The sequence below is a fragment of the Eptatretus burgeri genome, chromosome 12 (assembly GCF_056783735.1).
Source record: "Eptatretus burgeri isolate ZD-2024b chromosome 12, Ebu_testis_v1, whole genome shotgun sequence".
NCBI classification, from domain to species: domain Eukaryota; kingdom Metazoa; phylum Chordata; class Myxini; order Myxiniformes; family Myxinidae; genus Eptatretus; species Eptatretus burgeri.
The window spans coordinates 73853997-73881480 of NC_140972.1; the positions used below are offsets into that span (position 1 = coordinate 73853997).

Here is a 27484-nt window from a genome sequence, read left to right on the forward strand (position 1 = left end):
GATCCTCAGAGATTATAACGGGTGTGGGAGGGGTGGGGCTGGAGCAATTGTGGCACAGGAAAAGCACAGCACAGAACAGGAGGGTTATACTCGAACCCCACGATAAATACACAGACACAGCAACTTAAAATAAACACGGGATTAAATGAAAATAGACAAATATTTACAAGGGACAATAATTCAGATATAAATCATAATCGTGGGATAAATTAAAGTCTAAAGTCGAGGTGCCTTTACACACAGACGTAAATACAGACAAGGGGAAACAAAATAAAAGAAAATCCTTCCTTTATCCTGGCACTTAGCTTGGTCCATAGATGGTCTTTGTGTAACTTGGAATTGAGGCACTTCGTCTTGCACGTGTAGACGTGCCAAAAATATGGTGCCAAGCCGCTCTTCTCACCGCGGGAACATTCGTCAGGCAATTCATGAGCGGTATTCAACACCAAGGCTCACCAACCGTCATGCAGTTTCTTCGTGCGTCGATCGTCCTCACCGACATACATGAAGCTCGGGATCCGTCTCTCATGACTCAACCAAGAGCCAATGGCCAGCGTCTTGCTCAATACGCAAGCCAATTCGTCTCAGCATGAATATGAGAATCGTGCAGTCTTCTTCATGCGTCGAAGGAAAGCCAGCCATAAAATTAAAACCCTGTCCTTACAGGTCATCTCCTAGCTACGTTCTCTCTCTCAACCATGTGCATCCCTCACTCCCAACTGCACTTGTGTGTTCCTCCTGATCTCTCTCTCTCTCTGACATTACACCGAACAACCGTCCAACTTTGGGGCGTGGCTTTCTCGCACCAAATCCGAGAAGGCGGAGCCTCTGTCTGTTCGGCACGCCTGGCTCGCTTGTTGTTATTGTTGTGGTGATTATAAAAACGCACCTCTTTCATAGATTATAATACAAAAACATAGGGAATTATAAACTGGGGGAACTTATTCTTAATCGCTATCTAATTGACACCGCACTCCCCCCCTGCCATGTGATGTCAAGTAACACTTAAACTCACAGTTTCCCTACTTAATTACATCGAGATGTCTCCTACACGTCCACCGACCAAACAACTCTATTTAATCCTGTTTCCTATGAAATTCCTCCATCTACCCCCACAACAAAATATAGAATTTCCGCATTTAAGTCGCTAATTTTGACTTGGTCGGGGGAAAAAAAAGTTCTCCAATTTTTTTTTCTGATAAAATTTTTTTTTTGTTTTGTTGGTCTGTGACAACAATGTAAAGATCATCTGATAAGCCTGCACAATGATGAATTTTCAATCAGAGAATGGTTAATGCATGGAATGGTCTCCCAGGAAAGGTGTGGTTGCAGAGGGGGTGCATCGGTTTAAATGGCATTGGGATAGGTACCTAGATGCATTGTAGATAGAGGGCTTTGGGGACATTGGCTTATGTGGATGGGGTAATGACACTGGGGTTGGTTTGCACAGGTATGATGGGCTGAATGCCCTCCCCCCATACCCCACCGCATCAAAGTTCCTTGTTTGTTATTTTTATGTAATGTGTTCACTTTCCTCTGAAAATCTAAAAGTGATTTCCTGTCATCCCAATGCATCCTGGCCAATCAGGCCTCGTTTTTTGGATTGAGATCCACAATTTTGCAAACTGCCAGTCTCGTTTCTCATTGAATGCCCACACATAGTCGGCAGCTGCAGTGGGGACGTGTATTTGATGCATCTGTTGTGTTGCCTCTGGCCTTATAGTCTTCTGTGAGCTCGTATATGGCAGTTGCTGAGCAGGGGTTTCAAAATAGCACGGAACAAAGACGAAAACAGAGGAACGAATTCGTGGATATTGGAAAACTGTAAAATTGGAAGGAGGAGGGAAAAATTGGGTGGGATTAATGAGAGTAGAAAAGATAATGGTGAACAGTTTACGTTTTGTATACCACTGATAGGCCAGATCTGGAGCTGGACCTGAACCGAAATCGAATCAGCTTGTTGTTGTCACCTCACCAACTCGTTCACCAAGTTTTGTCAAAACTCGTTCACAACATTTTGCAATATCATGTGATGTATCGCTTTTGGCCCCATCTCTCAATGGTGAAGAATCACTTAAAAAAATAAAACATTCTTGTATCCGATTCCAGATCAGGATCTTCACCAAAATTGAATTGATTCATCCTCGTCACACACCCAACCTGTCCACCAAATTTCATCCGAATTCCTCCACAACTTTTTGAGATATCCTGCTTACCTTTGGTGGCAGAGGTAACTATGGAGACAACTTTAGTTACCTCCACCACTAAAGGTGGGTGGAGGTTGTGTTTTCACTCCTGTCTGTCTATTTCTGTCTGTTTGTCCGTGAGCAGGATATCTCAAAAAGTTGTGGATGTGTTCGGACGAAATTTGATGGAGAGTTTGGTTGTGTGACAAGGACGAACTGATTCGATTTTGGCGAAGACCCAGATCCAGATCTGGCTACTAGAATTTCTAAAGTGATTCTTCACCTTTGAGAGATCGGACCAAAAACGATATATAGCACAATATCTCAAAAAGTTGTGGAGGAATTCGGACGATACTCATGAAGAATGTATGGAATCAATGTTCTGTTGATTCCATACATTGTTTTGTGTACTTCCTGTGATGTAGCCACCAAGCCTGTCACTCCTCGGTCTGCTACCCTTCAGCCTGCCACCTCATCAGAGGATGTGGATGAGCTTGGCACCTTCTAGCCTGTCACTCCTCAGTCTAAAGACATAGTATTTTAATCAACTTTGTTGCCTTAATATGCACATTTTTACAGCGTAGAGTCAAGATTTTATTCCGAATGAACCATCTCCACTAATATAACTGCAGAATATGGGATAATTGAATTAAGTGTATGGAAATTCACCTAACGGAGGGATTTTAAGGAGCGTATCCCTTCCATATATCGAGGGATTGGTGAACATACGTACATACGAAACAAGAAACTTCAAAAAAACGCACACACACACACACACACACACACACACGTGGATACTTTGAGACCTGCTTTGTCTCCGTTCCATCTCCTGAAACCCACCCACGTGTGGAGATAGCAGCCAACAACATCATCTTGCATGCACACACATACACACACACACACACACACACACACACACACACACACACACGAAGGTGAATACTTTGAGGCCTGGGAGGGTTCCATTCCACCTTCGGAAACCTGCATATGGAGATAACAAGCAACGACATACACACAAACACACCATAGATATATTGAGCGATTATACGCACACGCACATGCAAGAGCTACACTACGTGGCCAAAAGTAAGCGGACCCCCTCTTCTAATTAGTGGATTCCGGTATTTCAGCCACACACATTGCTGACAGGTGTATAAAATCAAACACACAGCCAGGTAATCTCCATCGACAAACATTGACAGTAAAATGGGCCGTACTGAAAAGCTCAGCAACTTTCAACGTAGCACCGTCATAGGATGCCACCCTTCCAACAAGTCAGTTCGTCAAATTTCTGCCCTGCTAGAGCTGCTCTGGTCAACTGTAAGTGCTGTTATTGTGAAGTGGAAACGTCGAGGAGCAACAACAGCTCAACTGCGAAGTGATAGGCCACCCAAGCTCAAGGAACGGGACCACCGAGTGCTGAAGCACGTAGCATGGAAAAATCATCTGTCGTCGGTTTCTGTCATTCGCAACACTCACGACCGAGTTCCAAACTGACTATGGAAGCAACATCAGCACAAGCACTGTTCGTCAAACTTCATGAAATGTGTTGCCATGGCCGAGCAACCGCACATAAGCCTAGGATCACCATGTGCAACGCCAAGTGTCGGCAGGAGTGGTGTAAAGCTCACCGCCATTGGACTCTGGAGCAGTGAAAACGCGTTCTCTGGAGTGATGAATCATGCTTCACCATCTGGCATTCCTGGGAATGAATCTGTGTTTGGAGGATGCCAGGAGAATGCGACCTGCCCGAATGCATAGTACGAACTGTAAAGTTTGGAGGACAAGGAATAATTGTCTGGGGCTGTTTTTTTCATGGTTCAGGCTAGGTCGTTTAGTTCCAGTGAAGGGAAATCTTAATGCTGCAGCATACAATGACATTATAGACAAGTCTGTGCTTCCAACTTTGTGGCAACAGTTTGAGGAAGGCCCTTTTCTGTTTCAGCATGACAATGCCCCCCCCCCCCCCCGTGCACAAAACGAGGTCCAAACAGAAATGGTTTGTCCAGATCGGTGTGGAAGAACTTGACTGGCTTGCACAGAGCCCCGACCTTGACCCCATCGAACACCTTTGGGATGAATTGAACCGCCGACTGTGAGGCAGACCTAATCGCTCAACATCAGTGCCCGACCTCACTAATGCTCTTGTGGCTGAATGGAAGCAAATCCCCGCAGCAATGTTCCAACATCTAGTGGAAAGTCTTCCCAGAAGAGTGGAGGCTGTTAGGGCAGCAAAGGGGCGGCGGGGGGAGGTGGACCAACTCTGTATTAATTCCCATGATTTTTGAATGAGATGTTGGACGAGCAGGTGTCCACATACTTTTGGCCATATCGTATATATTGAGGGATCCGTATATCGAGGGATTACTTGTACATTTTCCTTTGAATTGACAAAGACTTTGAAGACATAACTAACAAAGACTTGAGAATTATCAAAGCAACCTCTCAGGATAAATGTGCATGTCTGTATTTTAAGCTTCAGTCTTAGTCACATGTTTATCGACTTAAGGTTTCTCGATATAACAATAAGACATCACATAACCTGAAGAACAAAAGAGATCAAGACAAGTGCTCTCGGCCAATAAATTACACTTTCAGAACTGTGAATGAAAAAGTTCCTTCTGATTCAAGGATTAAAACGACAACAAAGCACAAATAAATTAACATGCACTAATCTGTTGTGCTCATTTCATCCTTCGAGGCCATCATATTCGGCAAGTTTCAGGAACAATTTCTCAAAGCTAATAACCACAATTGCCTTCAATGATTTTATGCATTTTCCGACATTCCGCTCGTGGACTGCAATTATCTTGTATATTCCCAATGGAGAATGAATCTGAATTCCATTTCTGTGTTATGATACTCCGACTCACAAGCATTCACTTTCTCTCCAGGGGCAGAGCTGTGGTACTCCGATCAACTCGTGCGTCATGACACCGTGTGAGAACGGTGGCACCTGCAGGCTGCAGGATGATGCAGAGAAGGGTTTCAGGTAAATGAAATACCAAGGGTCCTGGGGTTTCAGGCAAAAGAGTGCATCTTTGGAAAAAAGCAAAAAAAACCAAAAATAAATTGCCATAAATCTTGTTGAAGGCAAGCATTTGTGCTTCTTGAAGATTCATGTTCCTATCAGTGCAAGATTTCGAACGTTGAAGATAAACTTTATTGTCATGTCCCATCTGTTTATCACATCTATCTATCCACCAACTGTACATCATGTCCCTTTCAAGGGTACCATGAAGAACGAGCGTTGCTCGTGAAGGTGGGTATCGATCAGCATCTGCAGACAGGTAGAATAATGGATGTAATGAACAGCACATTGATTGAGGTGTGCTAACCGTCATGAGAAGCAAAGACAAGCTGGCATTTTGCGTGTTAACCCCACAGGGCTCATTTGCTTTGATGAAGAGTTAACGCCCAAAATGTCAGCTAACCCTTGCTTCCCACGGCAGTGAGCATACCTCAATCAACGTCGTGTTGATTCCATACATTCTTCGATGTATCATTCCATCTCGACCACTTTGATTGTCTTGATAAGCCTGGTGTTGGTTTAGTAGCTTAGGTGGCTGGCTGGCATGGGATCTTAGGGTCCTGAGTTTGAGCCTCGTTGGCTGCTGAATTAACACCAGATGGGGTTGACTCAGCCTGTCATCCTTCTGATGTTGGTGAAATGAGTACCACTGTATTGGAAGAGGGGCACAGCATCAGTGGCATAGCCGTGCCCCCATAAAAATCACAGCGACTTGGTAGACAAGCTGCCAAATGCAAGAAGAAGAAGAATTGCCTTGATGCAAGTACATTTTCATCCTCAAAGACTCTTCATAGCTTTGGAGAAATTAATTGAAGCGAATTCAGGTTCTATATTGTCAAACAGCTTGCAGGTATTGTTTTATTTCTTTCCTGATGTTAAGTCCTGTTTGCATCCTTTGTAAGCCTGTCATGCAACATGGCTGTGCACGTGTTCGTTCGAAATGCAACACCTGCACTTCCCTCACTTGTTCAGTTTTTATTCCAATTGCCTTGCTTTCACCTACTTAGGGAAAGCACTTTTGCAATCTTCTAACAAACATGATATGCCACATTTATTTATTTTTCTCCTTGCCATACCAATATCTTCATGTTCTTTCACAGACGACACCACAGGGGGGGTTCTCTTCCAGTTTCGGATTCGTTGTTTTAACGCCACTTTTGTTGGAATTAGATCATGATGGGTTTACATCATCAATCTAAAACAGACACGCTTGATAAATCTGAGAATCCAAAGTGTGTTCATGCCATTGAGATATCTTAAATGCCAGCACACATGGTACCATAGGTGGGATTGGCAAAGGATTTGAGGATTTGGATAATCGAGTCTTCCCTGGACTTTTCAAAATAATAAAATTAATCATGACTTCTTGTTTCAACAGGAATGGCAATCGGTAGAGTGCACAACCCTGCCAGGATGAACAGCTTACATTTTGTATCCCACTGGATAGGCTGGATCTGCATCCAGACCTGAACCAAAATCTCAATGGCTTGTCAACTAATCAATTCATCGACCAAGTTTTATCATAATCCATCCGAAACTTTTTGAGATATCATGCTATATATCGTTTTTGGCCTCATCTCTCAATGGTGAAGAATCACTTTAAAAAATAAAATTATCGCATCCGGATCTTCACCAAATTAAAGTAGTCTTGTCACATACCCAACATGTCCACCAAGTTTCGTCCGAATCCATCCACAACTTTTTGAGATATCATACTATGTATCGTTTTTGGCCCCATCTCTCAATGGTGAAAAATGACTTTAAAAAAATTATCGTGTCCAGATCCGGTCATCACCAAAATATAATTAATTTGTTTTTATCGCACACCCAACCTATCCAACTTTCGGCCAAATCCATCCATAACTTTTTTTTTTGTATACATTGTCGAGGCTCGTATGAGAGCTAACGCACAACTCACAGCAAGGGGGCATGAGACAAGAGGGGCGGGAGTGGAAGGGACAAAACAGTGGGGAACAGACACATTAGGTGAACTGTGGAAGGGAGAGGGATGGGGATGGGACGGGGAACATGGTGAAGAGAAGATGGACATTACAGGGACCTTCAGGAAGGAAAGCAGGGGAATTGAAGGAAGTGGGCTTGGGTGGATTATCGGGGGTAGAAAAGATCGAGGATTTGGATGGGGGAAGATAAGAGGTGGTGGTGAACAGCTGTTTTGAAAGCCTGGAGGGAAGAATGGGAAATAATAGAGTGAGGAAGTTTATTCCAAAGGTGGGAAAAAAGAGGAATGAAAGAGTGAAGATGAGCAGTGATTCGTGATTTTGGTAGTTTTACCAGAAGGGGGTTGTTGGCGGACCTTGAGCGCCCTGTGGAAATGTGGTGGGGACAAATCGCAGAGAGAGCAGGGGGGGCAAGGCTGGAGAGGAGTCGGCAGAAGACAGAAAGACCACCAACCAACCTGCGGTGATTGAGTGAGAGGCCCAAAGACTCAGCTTCATTGCGGGAGATGCCGATGATCTTAAATGCCCTGGTTTCGACAGCGTGAAGCCGAGAAAGGTGGGAGGCAGGAGCACCAGCCCAGAGGGGAGAGCAGTACTCCATCAGGCTACGGACAAAAGCTTTGTAAGTGGTCAGGAGCTCAAGAGTGCCGAGGAAGGGCTTTGCACCACGGAGGATTCCCAGTCGGCGACTGGCTTTTGAGGCAAGGTTGGAAATGTGACTTTCCCAGGAAAGGTCATGGCAGATAGTGAGACCCAGAAGCTTGAAAGAAAAGACTTCTTCCAGAGGATTGTTGAGAAAGTGGATGGGGGGGTTTTCTAAACGGTCCTTTCGAAATTTTTAAGATATCCTTTTTTAAGAACTTTTAAGATATCCTGCTCAAAGACAAACAGACAACATAACTCCATCCATTTTCTGTGGCAGAGTTAATGAACATGATGAGTTGTAGGTTTGCATCCTCACAAAATACAAAATAATATTTAATGCTCATTTTTAGCTTCCTGTTCGAAGAACAGAGAGCTGTAGCGATACCCCCGGCGTGAGTGTCAGTGTCAGCGTCAGCGTGAGCGTGAAAATGTTAAAGTTTTTGGTGCAAGTTATTTCCTTTCTTATGTTTTTATCTACCACACAATTTTTTTACTGATTACAATATACAAATACATATTGGTTCACGAAAAAATATTTTCACAAAAAAATAAGTGACCACTATATTCGTTATTAGACGGGGAGATTATAATTAGATGTGACATTCGTTATAATTAAAAAAAAATTTATGCAGCTTAGTTTCATTTACACTATTGCGAATGAAAGGTTTGATGGCCCTATTCTATTCAGAATGCTGGATGGAGAAATAAAATCCATTTCTTGTGTGTCGCATTCCTGGTATTTAGAGGGGGGTAACCTTCAAACCCCCAAAATATTGACCTTCAATTACACTTCTGAGAACAAGGCTGAAACTCATTTTGTGGATTCTGTTCCGAGCACTATTGAATAAAATGTAACTCAAGAAAAGAAATTCTCTGGCATTATTACTTAAGAAGGCCCCTGGGTAAGGACCAAAGAGGGTCTCAATTACACTTTGGAGAATGAAACTGAAATTCACATAATCAGATCACCTATCACCACTGATCACAAATTTATAACTCAAGAAAAAATATTTCCCACCATTTCTACTTAAGAAGGGTCAGAAGGATCTCATTTACACTTCTGGGAATGGACCTGAAATTTGGTGAATTGATTGTATCCGCATCATGGATTGATGCCATATAACTCAAGAAATGATTTTCTCTGGCGTTATTGCTCAAGAAGCTCCTTTGGTAAGGGCCAAAAAGGGTCTCAATTACACTTTGGAGAACAAAACTGAATTTCACACAATCATATCTCCTATTACCACTGATCAGAAGTGTGTAACTCAAGAAAAGATTTCCCTGGCATTTTTACTTAAGAAGGGACAATAAAGGCTCAAAAGGGGTCTCAATTTTAGGATTGGACCAGAAATTTGTTCAATTGATTGTATTAGCATCATGGATTGACACCATTACATCTCAAGAAAATAAACTCTCTGCTGTTATAGTGTAAAGGCCCCTCGGCATGCTTGGTAGGCATATCATGAGGGCCAAAAAGGGTCACAAGTACATGTATGAGGAGAAAGTGAAATTCACATAATAGTGATCCTATATCATGACTGGCCAGAAATAGCTGAAGAAAATATTTCCTGGCTTTCCACATAGCAACCCGCAACATGAGAGAGGACAGGTAGCTAGCTTATCTGTGTGTCCCAATTTTTACTGCATGTTATGCTATACTTTATACTGAAACCAGGGTATGTCTCAATCTTGATATGCAGGCATGCAGCATAGCAGTGCAGTTGATGCTGACTACGAGGGGTCCTGAAGTCATCATTTAAACAGCAGTTACCACAATTTCTGTTGAAGGAATGGGCAGGACAGTGGCATTCGGCTATTCTGGAAGGCAGAGAGCTCTATGTCGGGGTAAACACAGAATGTGTCAGATTCAGAGAAGTCAATGGGGAGGTAGAAGCGACTCCTATTCCACACTTGGCGTGCAATCACTCAGAAGCAGACATGAGGGTATGCTTACATATGCAAGATGCCAATTCATCCCTTAGAAATGGTGATATTGTGGTGAGAGCAACAGATACCGAGATCCTTGTCATTCTTCTGCATCACTGTCATAAAGTTTCCATGAATGTGTGGATGGATCTTGGTACATCAGGCCATGGTAAACAGGCGTTACGTAAACATCTCAGCCATTGCGACACTGATTGGTTACCAGTTATGCAAGGCCCTTCCAGGATTCCATGCCTATACTGGTTGCGACTACACAGCGGCCTTCAAAAGGAAAGGCAAAAAGCGTCCTTTGGCCATAGCTGAAAAAGACGAACAGTACCTTGATGCATTGTATGCCTTAGCTTCAGGGCCGGTGGATGATGCTACCTGCAAGGTTATAGAAGAATTTACTGGGAAAATGTATGGTGCAAAGAAGAAAACTCCTCTCAACAAGCACAGATACTTGATCTTTGAGAAAACCTTCGGACCGAAAAATGGAAAACAACCATTTGCCAAGCGAAAAGGACTCGACGCAAGCAGTATTCCACCTAGCGAGAGTGTTGTGAGACAGAAAATCCACAGAAGCAATTTTGTTGCAATGATGTGGCATGCAGCTGGTGACAACCTATTGCCAAAGGAACCTCAACATGGATGGGAACTGCATGATAACTCCTACAGTATTGTGTGGTTTACATGTCCTCAGATGCCAGAAAGTGTTATCCCAGAAAATTCAGAGTCGAATGAAGATGATGAAGAAGATGGGGACATAAATTGCCAATGTGACAGTGACACTGATGTTGACGATGACAGCTCTGACACTGACAGTGATGTAGACGATGACTGAATTATACTGTAGAGCAATAAGCCAGGTCTGCATGGTACTCCTGTGGTTGCAATTAAAATATAATTTTGGCTGTCACAACAAGAGTGAGACGTTGGTATTGGTGGGCATGGACACAACAGTAAGTTGCTGAAAATGTTTTCATTTCACACATCTATACTAGGCCTACTTACCGTAGCTTTAGCATTTGATTTATTTCTTGTACTATGTAGGTTTATCTGTAACTGTAATTTCACCTGGCAATTTATAGGGCTGGTGGATAATTCACACTGCATCACAGAGTTCAGTTGTTATTAGTTTGGTAGATTAAGGTTTCACTTTATACTAGTGTAAAACTATTCGTGCGTTTGTTGTAAAAGTGACGTTGTTCTCAAAAGCTGATGATCCCTGACCAGTATGGGAAAACGATGTTTAGAAACATAGAAATTTGATAGATAGGGCTGAAATGAACATTTTCAAATTTACAATGTAGAGTGTAAAACTGTTCGTGCGTTTGTTGTAAAAGTGACGTTCTAAAAAGCTGATGATCCCTGGGATGGGAAAACTAACGATATCTAGAAACATAGAAATTTGATAGACATACAAAATGGACATTTTCAATTTGCATACATGTATATTTTTCGATACATGTTGATCCTCCAGATGAATGATAAACAGGTATAGCATAGTATTGATTATTTCATCTCACTTTGTGTATGATCAGATTGACATTGTCACTTCTCAGATTGTAACCTATCTAATTAGTGTTTATTCCGTAACAAATTTCATGTTTCAAAATTCACATCAACTGTTTTACATTAATTTTGTTCTTTTATTTGGTTATGATAAGTGACAATACCGGATTTTCCAGTGTAAATTTCTGGTCCAATCTTAAAAATTGAGACCCCTTTGAGCCTTTATTAACCCTTCTTGAGTAAAAATGCCAGGGAAATCTTTTCTTGAGTTAAACACTTCTGATCAGTGGTAATAGGAGATCTGATTGTGTGAAATTCAGTTTTGTTCTCCAAAGTGTAATTGAGACCCCCTTTGGCCCTTACCCAGGGGCCTTCTTAAGTAATAATGCCAGGGAATTTCTTTTCTTGAGTTACATTTTATTCAATAGTGCTCGGAACAGAATCCACAAAATGAGTTTCAGCCTTGTTCTCAGAAGTGTAATTGAAGGTCAATATTTTGGGGGTTTGAAGGTTACCCCCCCTTTAAATGCCAGGAATGTGACACACAAGAAATGGATTTTATTTCTCCATCCAGCATTCTGAATAGAATAGGGCCATCAAACCTTTCATTCTCAATAGTGTAAATGAAACTAAGCGAGCTCTCTAACTATATTGTTGTCTGTCTGTCTGTCTGTCTGTCTGTCTGTCTGTCCCGAGCATAGCTCCGTGGGTTTTGATCCGATCCTGAGGAAATTTTGGTGGGAGGTTTATATCATGATCTAGTTGTGTTTTCCTGAAAATGGGTGTTGGGCGCCCATTATGGGTGGAGCCACGCCCAAAAACGTGTTTTTAGGGGGTAGCTGATTTCAATTTGCATCTTCTCCTAGGGGGTTTGTCGAATCTGGCAGGGGTTTCGGTATTTGGTTAGCCCAATGGCACCTGCATAACCCCACGGAGCTCGATTTTTTTTTTTTTTTCATTGTCGTCCCAAGGTCACGAACTTAGAAAATTGCGATTTTGACATAAAAATCCATCTTCTCCGAGGGGTTTGTCAAATCTGGCAGTGGTTTCGGTATTTGGTTAGCCCAATGGCACCTGTATAGCCCCACGGAGCTCGATTTTTTTTTTTTTCATTTTCGTGTTAAGGTCATAAGGTCAAGGTCACGAACTTAGAAAATTTCGAATTTTGACATAAAAATCATACGACCGCCCAAACTTTGAGAGCTCAGATGACAATATTTTTTATGCATAATCTTGAGGTCATTCCCCACCTAAAGTCTTGAAACCATTTTGCTCTATCTCGAACACCTTGCCTGTGGCGCCCCCTTCAAGTTTGTTTTTACGCTGATTTCATCAAAGTCTGGATAATCCGAGGAGTGCGAAATGCCATATAGTCTATATGACGTTATATTGTTCCTGGAATGTTCCAGAGGAAGTTTTGCACCAAAGGTCATAATCCTTGACCTTTGACCTTTAAAGTTCAGAAAGGTCAAATTTTCAAAGTTGTGGGAATCGAACCGGGTTTTCGACCTTCTTCGACGAACTAACTCCAATAAGCTATAGCACGTATCCTGTTTCCTTATTTTAATGTCCACAACATTGTTTTGTAACCTTTAAAGGTTATGCAAAGGACAAATTTTTAAAGTTGTTGAACGAAACCGGGTTTTCGACATTTTGCAGCTAATAACCTGTCACTCGTACCACATCATGTTGATCATTTTTATAACTTGGTCAAACATTATCACATTGTCTCATCCTTGACTTCTGAAACAATCTACATCGTCAAATACTGCTCGTGATCCATCGTCGTCTTCAGACTTGTATTGCTTTAAAATTATGTGGATCAGACTTCACTGCAATGCTTTATAAAAAATATTATTAGACTAGTCTTTTAAAAATGATAAATGTATAAACAGGCGAGCATTGGGTGGCTTTGACACCAACTCTCTGGTCTGTGTTTGACGTGAGATGTTTTTGTAGTCTCTTTTCAATCCTAGGTCAAACGCAATCTCTAATGTTACCTTTGCAAAATTGTGGTATTTTATTTTATGACTTCTCTCACAAGAAACTTCATTGTAGGAGGAGGCCATTTGGTCCATGAAGCCTGTGTAATGGTTGCCAACCGATGTTTGTCCACACTTCAACCTTTTTAAATGTTAAGCATCAAGCAGCGTAAATGCCATTTTTAAAGTATTTGGTATGACTCAGCCGGTGTTCAACCCACCGACCTCCCAGACTCAGAGCAGATGCTCGAACCGTTACGTCACCGAGTCTGATTTGATGTCCACCTCCAAATCTTCCCCCATCTCCTCCCTCATATGGTCTCCCCTTCCCTCCCATCTCCTTACTTGTCTCATGGCCAAGCCGAATTTCCCTTTTCTCCCCACGTCGCCTACCCTTTGTTTCATCTCTCTGGAGGTTTTTTTGCATCGAAAACATTTTCTCAGTTTTGTTTTTGTAAATCGCCACCCCTTACCCCAGCCTTTTTGCATTTCCAATATGTATATGACTCCCGACTGTAGTCTTTTCCTGCCATAATAACTTGATGAGTATTATAGTTTTGCAAATTACTCAGCCATAAATGGCATTCATATAGGACTGGTATCATAGACAACACTCATTGTCAACAATGTACTGTATTCTACCACAATGAGAACAAGATACAATTCTGCTGGACTTGTCTTGCTTGTCAACAGCTGTGACTGTCCGAAGGGGTTTGAGGGTCAAACATGTGAGGTGAACATTGATGACTGCAAAGATCATAAATGCGGAAACAGCTCGACCTGTGTCGACGGCATCAACGACTACACCTGTGTATGTCGTGCAGAATATACCGGTATGATGTTTTACACATGCACACACCATTCCAATTCACTTTTACACGTTTTCTGAACAGATTATGTCATGCTGTAGGCGACTATATTCCTGTGTTGTTTCTTGTTACAAGCTTCTGAAAGGCCAGAAGAGATCGACAAAGGTTAGTGTTGTTCATTGTTGAGTTTATTTTCTTTTTCTGTCACACATGATCCACAACTTCCATGAGATACACAGTACAGCGGGGTGCAAAAGTATGAGTCCACTTAAATCAATGCCAAGCTTTCTCAAATCATGATTTCAAACACAAATTTGTCATGATATTGAAGATGTGTCCATGTTCTTTAATATACATATTGGAGTTATGACACTTTGTCTTAACAGAATAAATGAAGGGTGAATACATTTGAGAGAAAGATAAGATTTACGTGAGCAGTCTGACTCTGCTCTGGAGTGCATTACAAAGCTGTTGGGCAAAGATTGACTCAAACATCATCCATATACTAATTAAATTAATCCCAAATTGAGTTGAGGCAGTTCTCACACTGATAATTATTGATTAGACGTAAAGACAGAATTGGTTTTTCCTGTTATAATAAGTGTTATATCCTAAAGGTTCGTGGAAATCCCTTGAAAGTTGCTTTTACTTTCATGTTACAATGATATATTTTGTTGTCATGTCTTAATTAATACATTTCCTACTGGACTCATACTTTTTCACCCCCATGTGTGTATGAATATATATATATATATATATATATATATATATATATATATATATATATATATATATATATATGTGTGTGTATATATATATATATATATATATATATATATATATATATATATATATATATATATATATATATATATATATATATATATATATATATATAAAACCAATAAATATCCCTTCCGACCTAATAAGAGCAACAATATGACATAACGTCATGCTACACATGCGCACCACATTGCCTCCAATGCCAGAGGCTTCTGTAGTACAGAAGTGTGTGTGTGTGTGTGTGTGTGTGTGTGTGTGTGTGTGTGTGTGTGTGTGTGTGTGTGTGTGTGTGTGTGTGTGTGTGTGTGTGTGTGTGTGTGTGTGTGTGTGTGTGTGTGTGTGTGTGTGTGTGTGTGTGTGTGTTTCAATCATACCTCCTAGCTGTAATAGTGAGCATCGGCCATGGATTTCCATTATGTCTCACACGGTAAGACCACTAAATCCGCAAAGAACAACAGTCTGTCTGCCAACCAGACGATTGTTTCCACTTCTACAAACCAATCAACCAGAAGGCACGTGGTATGATTGAGTGGATAAATCGAAACGCGTGGAGCGTGACAAGTGCTCCCCTGATCTACAGTGGACATAAGCACACCAAAGCGTCACCTCCAACCCGGAGGCTTCAGCCCAGCAACTCTGTCAAACAGACAGCTGCCATTGGTTAAACATCAAATGGACCTTTGCTTGGATATTGATATGGTATGCCATCCTGATGAGAGTAAATAAGCCAGAAATTCCGATAGGCAGCTCCAGCTGATATCCGGAAAAAAAAAAACCCTCGCAGCCAAATTAACTATGGCATGGGGAAATGTTTTAGCGTATACCAGCATATCATCCAGGTACACCAGGCATGATTGCCATGACATGCCGCCGAGTACATGCTCCATCAATCGTTCAGAGGTGGCAGGGGTGTTACACAAATCAAATCGCATCACAGTGAATTTATACAGTCCCTTCCTTGTAGAGAATGCCTTTTTCTCCATCCCTGCCTTATTCATCTCCACCTGCCAATACCCACTCTTGAGGTCAAAAGTTGAAAACCATTTAGAACCTGAAACAGTATCAGGGGTATCGTCAATTCTCGGCAGGGGATAGGAGTCTTTGAGTGTTACATTGTTAAGCTGGCAAGAGTCCACGCAGAAACTTGTGGTCCCATACTTCTTTTTAACCAACACAACCGGTGACATCCAAGGACTTCCTGAGGACTCGATGACACCTGCATCAAGCATCTTTTCTACCTGCTCATCAGCCTCCTCCCTCTTGCTCCAGGTGAGCCATCAGGTGGGCTGACGAATAAACTGGCCCTCACCAGTGTGGATGTGATTCTTCACCAAGCTCATACGTCCAATGTCCTCGGAAGACAAGGAGATCTCCAAATGCTGGTCAACTAATTTGTGTAAGGCCCCCCCACTGGGCCTCCTCCAAATATACACTACTTCTGTTTACCATCTCACAAATGGGATCGGGCCCCTGACTAAACCCAGATTTGGTTGCTCTACCAGCTGCTCGACTAAACTACAGGGATCCTGCCAGGTTGGGTGAGCCCATCATTGTGCCAGGAGGATCACCTTGGCACCCAATGGAATGGTGACGGGATCGCGAGCCTCAAGCTCTGCATTCTCATCTGTGCCCACACCCCCTAATGGCAACTCTTCCACACCCACCTGCATGACACCTCGGCCCAGATCGCTCTTGCACTCGTCAGCGGTTAGCAAATCCAACCCTATTAGGCATGGGTCGCACACCTCCGCCACCCAAACCTCTACTCTCTTCTTTAATGAACCCAACTTCAGGATCAGGAAACCATGCCCGATGATGGGAGCCGTCGCCCTGGTATCCAGCTGCAGACTATGATTTTGCAGACGGCAGATATTATTCCAACCATCTCTGCTCGAATCAAGGACCACAAGGCTAATGATGGTGGTACTTGCTCCTGTGTCCACTATGGCGTCTACCCCGACACCGGCAATGTTGTCATACCACCAGTGCCAATTTGGCCACAATAAATGACCTGTCGCAATGATGAGGGCTCTTTTCCTACAAGGTGTATCCCACCTTCGTCCGTGCTCCAGCCATTGTCCCTGGACACAGGTTGAATTACGCCAAATATGCCCTCAGGTCGCCCTTCCCGTCATACGGGGCTAATAGCACCGTTCGGCCTCTGACTTTTCTAATCCTGCACGCCAGTCCTAGCGAGACCGATGTGGGGGTGGACGGCATGCCTGCAGATGTCGAATATGGCCCTGCATGCTCGGTGCTCACTTGTTTCCCTGGGCCTGGCAGGGGGTGTTGGGGGCCGGCTAATCCAGTCCAATTGGGGTGAAGTTTGTGGCTCTGGGTATCGGGGTCTAACCCTGCGCAGAGTTCTACAGTCCCTCAACAGATGACCCACTCGTCCACAATTATAACATCTTACCTGGTAAGGTGTACAGTATCCTTCTGTTATTTCAAATTGCCCCCCCTAAAGTTCATAGTTGGGATTTTTTACCAATGGCTTGTTGGGTGTCATCATTGGAGCTGCCTGCCATGGTCCAGACCTCGCCAACCAGTGGTCCACTATGTCCCGAACCATCCACTCCAAGTCTGCCCATGTCTCGGGACTGGCCCTCACTCAGGACCTGTCATTGTTTACAGGGCCCAACTCTCTAACTACTATGACATTGCACTTGGACCCTCACGCCAGCAGCCTCGACACCTCCCATCAGGCGGTGGCGCTTGTTCAAGGTCTCCGGGTGCCACATAGACAGCAGAGCCCCTATGTCCGTGCCTGAGAGAACCTGGAGGAAGTGATCCTGGGCCAGTCCTTCCTGGGAAGATGCTGCCATGTTCACAAGTGGGATCCCCACTGCACAGTGAATATCACAAGCCAATTCCCCTAATGGTTTCATTGAGTTTTCTTTTGCAGCCAATGAGTTGAGCTTTAACAAGCTCACTCCTCTGTTCTATGGTGAATGGACTGTTTAGGGCTGAAAAGAGGAATGATAAGGTTATTGCGCCTGGTGGCATAATGGTCAAGACCTCAGCAGCCGTGCCGCACAGTGCTGCTACAAGGTGTATTCCACCTTTGTCCGTGCTCCAGCCATTATCACTGGACACATGGTCGAATTATGCCAAATATGCCCTCAGGTCGCCCTTCCCGTCATATGGTGCTAATGGCACCATTCGGCCTCTGAGTTTTCTAATCTCACACGCTCTTAGCGAGACCAACGTTGGGGTGGACGGCACAGCTGCAGATGTCAGAGGATTCTGGCGGTGTGCTGCACCTGCGGAGCTCACCCCGCTCGTCTATCCAATTTGTCATTCCCGTCAGGGGTTGGTGCGCACCCTGCACCTCCTTCTCACGTGTTCATCCATGCCATGCTACATGCACCCCACACACACTTTGCCACATTCATACTAGGAGTTCATAGCACCTCAAGATAACTCAGAGCCTCCACTCCCCCAAAATTCGTCATGTACCCTTTTGCTCCATGCACCTGCTCTGCCTCGCACAACCTTACCTTCACTGGACTCACCTGGTTGCTGTCCACTTCGAGGGCCTGTATCCTCTCCACCTGTACCTGGAGGATGTTATACTGACTCTTTCATAAGGTCTCAACACATTCAACTTGCTCCGCCTTCATTTCTTCTCCCCTCCCCTCTATCTGAGTTTGATCCTCTTTTACCTTATTTATCTCATCCTTTATCTGCTTTATCTTCCTCTGTGCTCCGTTAATTCCTCCTTCGCTTTCTCAAGACCCTTTTTGGTTTCTTCCTCGTATTCTGCCAATCATTTGTTTATTTCTTGATTCCCCGATCCTATTTTCTGTCCCATTTCCTTTTTTACCTTCTGTGTTATTTCATCATGTCTCATCTTACATACTTTTTTTTTTTTACTGAGATTGAATTCCCCTTCATTTCCTTCTGGACCCGTTTCAATTATTTTACCACATTCGTGTTCTGCCAAATTTGAATTTTTAATTGTTCTTGCCCTTCTGTTCATTCCGTCACTCCTCCTCCGAGTCTATCTGCCTCCTCTTTAATTTCTGTCATTTTATTTGTCACTTCCTCCTTACCCGCCTCCATCGCAGTCCAAACACCGTCCACTCGCTCCTCTTCCTCATTCATTTCTCCTGGCCCATCACCTCCATATCAGCCTTCACCTCAATGCCCATCCTCCTCATTCCTTTGCTCAATGCCCTCATGTCAGCCTTGGCCTCATTCTGTACCTCTGCCAGCCCTGCCTCCATCCTTTGCTGCCCCACCTTCATGTCGTTACCCATCGCATTCATATCATTGCTCAGCTTATCACCCATCATGTCCATCTTTATTAATAATTGTTGTTGAAAAATGTGACGGAAAAGACCAAATGAGCTGGATACATTTATAATGAGGGCAATTTATTCATAAAGCAAGGGTGTGGAAAGATCATGTGGCACAATAATAAAAGGTTTTAATAAGCAATGTCCACAGCAGGGGAAAGCAAGGATTGATGAGGTACAGCAAAAGAAATGCATTTATGTACAAAAGAGACGACACAGGGCAGAGCTAAACCGAAATTAAACTTCACTCTTTCATTCCTCTTTTTTTTCCCGCCTTTGTAACAAACTCCCACATTCTCTTCAATCCCACTCTTCCTTCCAGGTCTTCAAAACAAGCTGTTCACCACCATCTCTTCGCTTCCCCCATCCAAAACCACGATCTTTTCTACCCCCGCTAATCCACCCCAAACCCACCTCCTTCAAATTCCCTGCTTTCCTTCCTGAAAGTCCCTGTAGTGTCCATCTTGTTTACCCCGTGTACCCCGACCCATCCTTCTCCCTTTCACAGATCTCCTCAGGCCTCTGTTCCACACTATTTTTTTTTTCCTTCTCTCTCCCGCCCCTCTTGTCTCCTGCTCCCCTTCTTGTGCATTCTGTGTGTTAGCCCTCATACGAGCCGTGACAATGTACACAAAAAAACCCCAAAAAAACCTCTGGAATACTTGGTGCGGTCGATGAACCAACACAACCCAGTCGCTTAGAAGGGGGAGGAGGGAAGAAAACTGGGGGTGTTTATGATGCGTGAGTGAGGAGGTGCAAAATGAGGTGTAATGAGATGCAAATGTAATGCAGAAGAGGAAGTGTGGAGAGGTGTGTATCTGCAGTTGCTCTTTTAGTTTTGTGCATCCACAGCAGACACGACAGTGGATGGAAGAGACAGAACGTGTGAGATTATGGCTTAATGTAGTGTGGGAGAAAGTCTGTGCGTGTAAACACTACGCCTATCATCAATCTAGCATTCCGCCTACTTAGCACTTCACTCCGCCTTTCCCCTCGCGCTGCTGTTCAGGTCTGGACCCTCCTCCTCATCCAGCTCTCCACATTCAGAAGAAGCTGCCTCACACCCAGGAAAAGAATCTCTGACCTCGTGCAGAGACTGACTGACGCAAGACGATGGTGGAGACTGACTGGCTTAAGACTGACTGGTGAAGACTGTGGCAGATTGACTGGCTCAAGACTGCCTGGCAAAGACTGTAACAGAGACTGTGGCAAAGACTGGCTCAAAACTGACTGGCAAACACTGATTCTGATCCTTTTGCAGCTCTTTTATAGAGCCTAGGCAAAGGAGGAACCAAAAGTCAGATTGAAATGCTCTGTAGGCATATCCGAGCACTCTCATTGGTGTACAGACGCCTCCCTGAGAAGTAGCCCTGCCCTGCGAGACTCTGAAGCCATAAGTGGCCTCATTCACCCCGGCACCCGGCCATGTGACGAGCTCCAACATTAACATGGGCTACGGGTTTTTTGTGAGTGTTCTCCGGCCACCAACGTGTGCTGGGCTTTGAATGAGCGTCGCTATTTAGCGGAGCGCCAGGGCCACTCAGATGACGTTGAGTGGATCCGACCCCAAGCATCCATCATGTCCATTGTTCCCTGATATCCTGAAAGGATTGTGGTGAGCATCTGGGGTATTGACTGTGGTTGCGGCATTTCGTACCAATTGTACTGAGTTCGGGGAAGCACTGTGACATTTTTGGTGAAGAGGTCGAGCGTAGGTTATTGTGGAGATTTTTTTGGAAGGGGTTGTGGTGGTCGTATGAGTGTTGTAGCATTGTGGTTCAAGTTCTGAGGAGTCTGAAATAAAATATCCGTTGGGGAATGGCGCGCAGTTTGAATGGGGCCAAAGCGGCATATGATCATGAGGCTCTCCATTAACATCACGACTCGGTTCGGTCTGCGCCATGCATGCTTGCTTGAAGGAGAGGTCATGTGTATAAAGTAAATTAAAATAGATGAATGGAATTAAAAACCAAACTTAAAAACCCTCACAATGCATTTTGTCCCATTAACCCACTAGACATAAGGGAAGGGCTATCTGAAACGGATACTATAATGAAATAACTGCCTGGGGTTTCGCAGAACTGCAACAATATATTTTCACACAAACATATATATTTCACTTTAATCATTTATTTTCCTATCTCTACTTTATCTCTACTTGTGCAATATTTTGATATTTTAACAGGAAAACTAAGTTGATATTTTAACAACGTATGCTCACTTAGTGATTACACATATACTGAAACATCAAAATTTGCAGGAATTAGTTTCAATTTGCAGTGTTTTATTATCTTTAACATTTAGAAATATTTTGTGTTGGTTATGGTAAAACATCAAATTATTACAATGTTCATGTTTATCGTCTTCATTGGGCCACTCAATCACTTTGGGCGAATTTTAAAACTTCAGGTAAAAATAATTTTGAAGGCCTGTTTGCCTATTTTGAAAAGGGCTTTTGTGGAGTTCATAATGCATGCTGAGGCTGCTGATGTGACACGACAAACTCAAAACAATGCAGTTTGATTGTTCACCTATCACTATATTTGTGATTAATTTACTGGATTTCTTGGTGGATATTGTTGTGATCTTCTCCGCTTATGCTGAACATTTTTGTGATTTGTATTCCGCATATTTGTGGCTTCAGAAACCATAAGAAAACATGTCCTGATTTATGTTTTACCTTCTCTGGTAGAACGATGAGTCATCATGAGGTTTCACGGAGAAATCCTTTGCTCACAGTTCCCAGTCCTCTCCAGTAGGAGGGCTTTGTTACGTTCAGGAACTTTTAGAATTATTTTCAAGGTGTTTTTGAGGATTATTTAATTTTCACCATTTTTCCCCCCACGTTTTCCTCAACACTTACTGTTATCTTTGATATGCATATACTTGGTGATGTGTAACAAAACAAAACTTATTATAATTCACTAACATCTTCAATAGGAGTGGACTGGCAGGATAGCTTTGAGTTATGCACACACACACACACACACCTCTGAGCAATTTGGCCTGGTTTTGAACCTCTACCGAGCTATAAACTGCCACCCTGCTGTCATGCAGGACATTACATCAATGTGTGCACACCGTCAATCAAACAGACATTTTACTGGAAGACCATGGCACTTTCTGGTCATTGGTGGACTTTGAAGATCCCCTGGTGTCTTTCGAGAAGATTGCTGGCATCCGAAAAACAAACTAAAATTCTTGCCACCTTAAGTCTCCAATAGCTCTGTAAACAGTATACCCTCTAATTATTATTACTATTTGAGCCTGCAGAAATTCCATGATAAATATAAAGTGATACTTGCCATGGTCAAAACATTAGGCAGGATTTCTTGTGAGATCTCCTTCTGACAATGAAACCATAATTTCTGAACAATTCACATTCAAATTTCTCTTTAAAGACTGCAAGAAAGATAAAGATATACAGATACTTTATGTGAGATTTCCTTTCATGTGCTTTAGGCATCATCTTTCTATGCTGTCTTCCTAAACCTATGTGAAACATTCAAACATACAAATTATGGCCAAGTAAATATAGATTATGATACCCATGCTTTAAAAACAAAACAGAGGGATATTGTTAAAAAAAACTGAGGGTTTAAAAAAAAACGGAGGCTCCGACTGTCTCTCCTCCGACTGTCTCTCCTCCGACTGTCTCTCCTCCGGCTGTCTCTCCTCCGGCTGTCTCTCCGCCGGCTGTCTCTCCGCCGGCTGTCTCTCCGCCGGCTGTCTCTCCGCCGGCTGTCTCTCCGCCGGCTGTCTCTCCGCCGGCTGTCTCTCCGCCGGCTGTCTCTCCGCCGGCTGTCTCTCCATCCGTCATGCTATCTCCTCCGAAACAGTTGGGCAGAAATTCACCAAACTTGATAGTTGTTATTACTATAGAGCATGAAGGTTCAACAGCAGTCGCATTTTGGTCCCACTCCCTAGGGTGGGGTCAAAAGATCAAATCCCCAAAAATTGCAATTACAGACACATTTTAAAACTTTTTTTTTGAATTAAACTTTGTACATGAACTCAACATTGGGGGATGCATGAAATATGTAACAATTTTTTTTAGATTTCACTCCCAGTTCATTCCCCAGAAGATGAGGACTTGTGGTCACAGGGGTGAAAATGGAAAAAAATAGAATTAATTCCTGGTGGAACCTTTGGCCATCTTTCAACTCCGCTTTAGGTGGGAAGCATGGGGATTTGCAATGGCGTGCCATCGACTTCGCTCTCGTAGGAATTAAATCTGTAATTTCTTGCCTAGTGACTATATTTATGGAGGAATATTTTCTCCTTTTTGAAACAAAAGTTGTTTCAGATTGGCAGTTGCCCCTCAATTAAGAAAATGTAAAGGTCCAATGCACAGCACGATCACAAGTCATAATTTAATCAGCCACCTGCTAATTCCCATTGAGTATAAAAGATACATTTTAAATACAGCCTGATAACTTGATAGACATTCTTAACCTCTTTTAAGCTGCTGTCACACCTTGACGATTTAGCCAGCGTATGCCGATTTATGAAAAATTGGTCTAAAACGCTGGCACATGTCGAATACGTTATGGGTACATTTTGTATACATTAAGAGCACGCTGAAAAATACTGCCATACGTCGTAGTATGCTGGCTTTAAACGTTGTACTTTTGGGTTGTCCTCAAATTTTTGCATGCTTGAAATTTTACAACGTATGCTGGCGTATGACTCGCACGTTCCACTACGCTGGCCATAAGTTGTAGGCACATTATGCGATCGTTGACACACATCGACACATGTTACTTGTAAGTTACTCATAAGTCGAAACACGTTGAGGTAATGTTTAGCATTCCCGAAACTTATTTCGAACCTATGAGTAACGTTTTGTAAGCACGCTACATGAACATTGTTCACACTTCGCAACACGTTACTTGAAAGTTCCTCATACGTCGAAACACGTCATAGTAATGTTTAGGGTACCCGTGACTTATTTATAACCTATGAGTAACGTGCTTGGGAATTATTTGTAAAGCATGTCCTACGCACAAATACGTTTGTAGACGTATTTGACGTCTTCAGGACGACCACAGAACTTACTGAACGCGTTTCTAACTTACAGATACCGTATAATGGCGCATTGGCAGCAATTAGGGGAATTGGTATATAAAAAGGGGCTTCGCAGGAGGAACCCGTCTTTTTTTTTTAGACTTTGTGGTGAGTGAATGTCCATGTCATTCCGAGAGATGGAGAATATGGCAAGGCTGAGACGACAATACCTACCTGTCCTTGAACATCAACATGACCTCATCGAGTTGATACTGCACCAGTTGCATGCCAATAGAGCCGGGAGAAGAAGACGTGAACAGAGGAGAAGGAACTGGGTCAGACCATGGATCGGGAGGCGACGCCATTACGGCATATATGAGCAGCTCATGGTGGAACTCCGGAACGAGGACCATGCATCCTTCATCAACTTCCTGCGAATGCCCCCAGCGATGTTCGACGAGCTGCAAGCCAGAGTGGGTCCAAGGATAACCAAGCAGTACACCTTCTACAGGGATCCGCTTGAGCCTGGCATGAGGCTGGCACTGAGCCTGCTGCTGTTGGTGCCGTGACTGCAGTGCTGTGGAAGCGATTTAACTCGTTCAATGAAAACTATTTCAATTGCCGAGCACCAGCGTCCAAAAACAATAGGCGAGTGACAGGCATTTATTAAAAGTGAAGTTGCAGCCTATGAATAGAAAACCTTACGTAATCGTCGACGATACGCTGTTACGAATTTCGGTCCGCCTGGCGTGCGATCAGTCACGTAACTCAAATCGCGACCGCGTCGCCCACCGGAACGGACAATTCAGTCGTGACCCTCCGTGGAACGACTGCCAGGAGCTAGTCACGGGTGGGTCTTTCGACCACACCACAATCATGCCAATCGGCCACCCGCACAGGATAGGGTTGATCGCCAAACTCGACTTACCTAAGTATCTGCGCGGGTAGTTAACCGGGCGATCGTACCTCGCCGCTGGCCGGCCTAGGAAATGGACCGCTTAAGCGGTCCGTTCCGTGCTTCAGTGATAACCGAGCGGTGTTATCGCCGGCCCCGACGGACGTGATTGTTTACTGGGTGCTTACACCCTTCTACCAATTCCTTCCGTGATGCAAGATAGAACTTTCAAACAAAGGAAAGGACGCAACGAAACGGAACAGTTCGACAAGTACATTTATTCCACACTCAGACAAGGCAAGCACGTATTCACAGCCATACAGTAAGAATGCAATTTACAAGCAAAGCAATGAAAGGAAGAATTACAACCAAATAAAGAAATGTTTATTTACATGCACTTAAACTTTTTCTACTTTACAAGACACGGCGCCACAACCCGCATTCACACAAAAGCAAAGGAAAGACCCCCTCATCGACAAGGGAGTCAGACTGGGCCCGTGGGCCTAATGCGCGTGGAACCTGGATGAGCGGCCAGGTCCACGAGACCGAAGGGTCCTACCCGCACCCTTGTGGCGCGATGGCGGGCAAGCCGCAATGTCAGCGTAGCTGCGCCTGGCTTCGTGCCCCTGGCATGGTCGGCGAGCTCTCTCCGGCGCTCCCCGTCTGCCTTTCCAGTCGGCTTCAAGCTCCGTCTCCCGACTCGACTGCCCTGCCGACACTGCAGACTTGACTTCTTCTGCCGACACTCCGCAGCTGCGACTCCACTGCTCCCACTTGGTTCTCTGCTGACGTACTGCACACCTTTTTTCTTCTGCGAGCTCGTGCTTATATAGCCCGATGTATATCGATTATTATATATTATTATTATTATTATAATATCGATTATTATGTTATATCGATGAAAAGGGGGCGTGAAGCATTCCTGATCCGATTTTTGAGGCGAAAGGAACGCATTCACAGCCCATGGCACGACGTGTGGTAGAAAGGCAGAGGTGGTGGGAGTTTGGCTGTTGGCGGGCGTCGTTTGAGAATGGCGGTGAAGTGATGTTTGCGGGATGGAGTTGTGGAGGTAAAGAGGCGAAGGTGGTGGTGTCGATTTGGTTGCTGGGGTGCGTTGTTTGGTCCAAAATAATGATGGAGAAAAGAAAAACGGCTATCTCAAAGGATCGCAGCCCAGTGAACACGGAAATTCCCTCTAAACAACGGTGGGGAAATCTAACTACACAATTACTTATCATCATAACTGATCTCGGGTCCTTTATGGTGAATTGCGAATTTCCACAGCCGTAACAATACGTTAGACTATCGGTGTGCATAGGTTGTGGACGCCTAAAACACGCTAAACAATTGTTGGTATAACTTATCTATAAGTTATCGAAGCGTTCTGTGTTCATTACTAGTACATTATGCATTTGTCCAAGTCGTTTTGAATACTTTAAAAACTGAAACAAAAAAATAGTTCATCGTGGGAATGAGAAAAAAAAAATTACCCTAAAAGAACATCGAACAATGGTGCAAAGTAGTCTCCTATTCGTGGACGAAGCGAGGATCCATCATCACCCACACCCTCCCCATCACGCTCACCTACTACTACTGACATGGACCTACTACTACTACTACTAATACTTCTGACACGCTCACCTAATACTACTACTACTGATACTACTGACATTGACATCTACTCAACATGGAGTCTGGAACACTGACGGGTTCCTCTTGTGAAGCCCATTTGTATATACCAATTCCCCTAAACGCTGCCAAATCGCCATTATACGGTAGATGTAAGTTAGAAACACGTTCATTAAGTTATGTGGTCGTCCGGAAGACGTCAATCAAATTTGTCTACATACCTACGACAATGTGCGTTTGAGATACGTTACACATAGGTTCAAAGCACGCTACTCATAGGTTCAAAGCACATTACTAATAGGTTAGAAATTAAGTTTCGGGAATGCTAAACATTACCTCGACGTGTTTCGACTTATGAGTAACTTAGAAGTAACGTGTGTCAACGATCGCGGAGCGTGCCGAGAACTTATGCCAGTGTATGCGGAACTTGTGAGCCATACGTCGAGTACGTCGTAAAATTTTCAGCATGCTTGAAATTTCACGACGTACTAGACGTACCACGGAATATGACAGCATACTTCATTGTTTTTCAGCGTACTAACATATACACAATTTACCCATACCGTATTTGACGTGTGCCAGCGTTTTAGACACATTTTTCATAGGTTGGCATACGCTGGCTAAATCGTCAAGGTGTGACTGCGATGTTGACACTTCCAATTTTCAGGCGGTTATGATTTAAATTGGCGTGCGGCAGCTTTTTAACAGAGAACGCCACGAGTTCGTCGGCGATACGTGCAGCGCGCTATGCCTAAGTTAAACTATCGTTGGGCATAGGTTGTGAATGCCGACAACAGGCTAAGCATTCGTTGGTATAAGT

General features: G+C 43.6%; 1 protein-coding gene across 5 annotated transcripts in view; it reads left to right on the forward strand.

Moving 5' to 3' along the window:
- The window catches only part of LOC147015913 (slit homolog 2 protein-like), a 628660-nt gene that overhangs the window by 492904 nt on the left and 108272 nt on the right, over positions 1-27484 (forward strand). For 4 of the 5 annotated variants that reach the window (XM_085848522.1, XM_085848524.1, XM_085848523.1 and 1 more), the window contains 3 exons: positions 5081-5178; positions 13934-14073; positions 14185-14214. In XM_085848522.1, the coding sequence (XP_085704648.1) occupies positions 5081-5178; positions 13934-14073; positions 14185-14214 (268 nt within the window). The remainder of the gene's footprint in view (positions 1-5080; positions 5179-13933; positions 14074-14184; positions 14215-27484) is intronic. The other variant, XM_085848521.1, reaches the window with a different exon arrangement.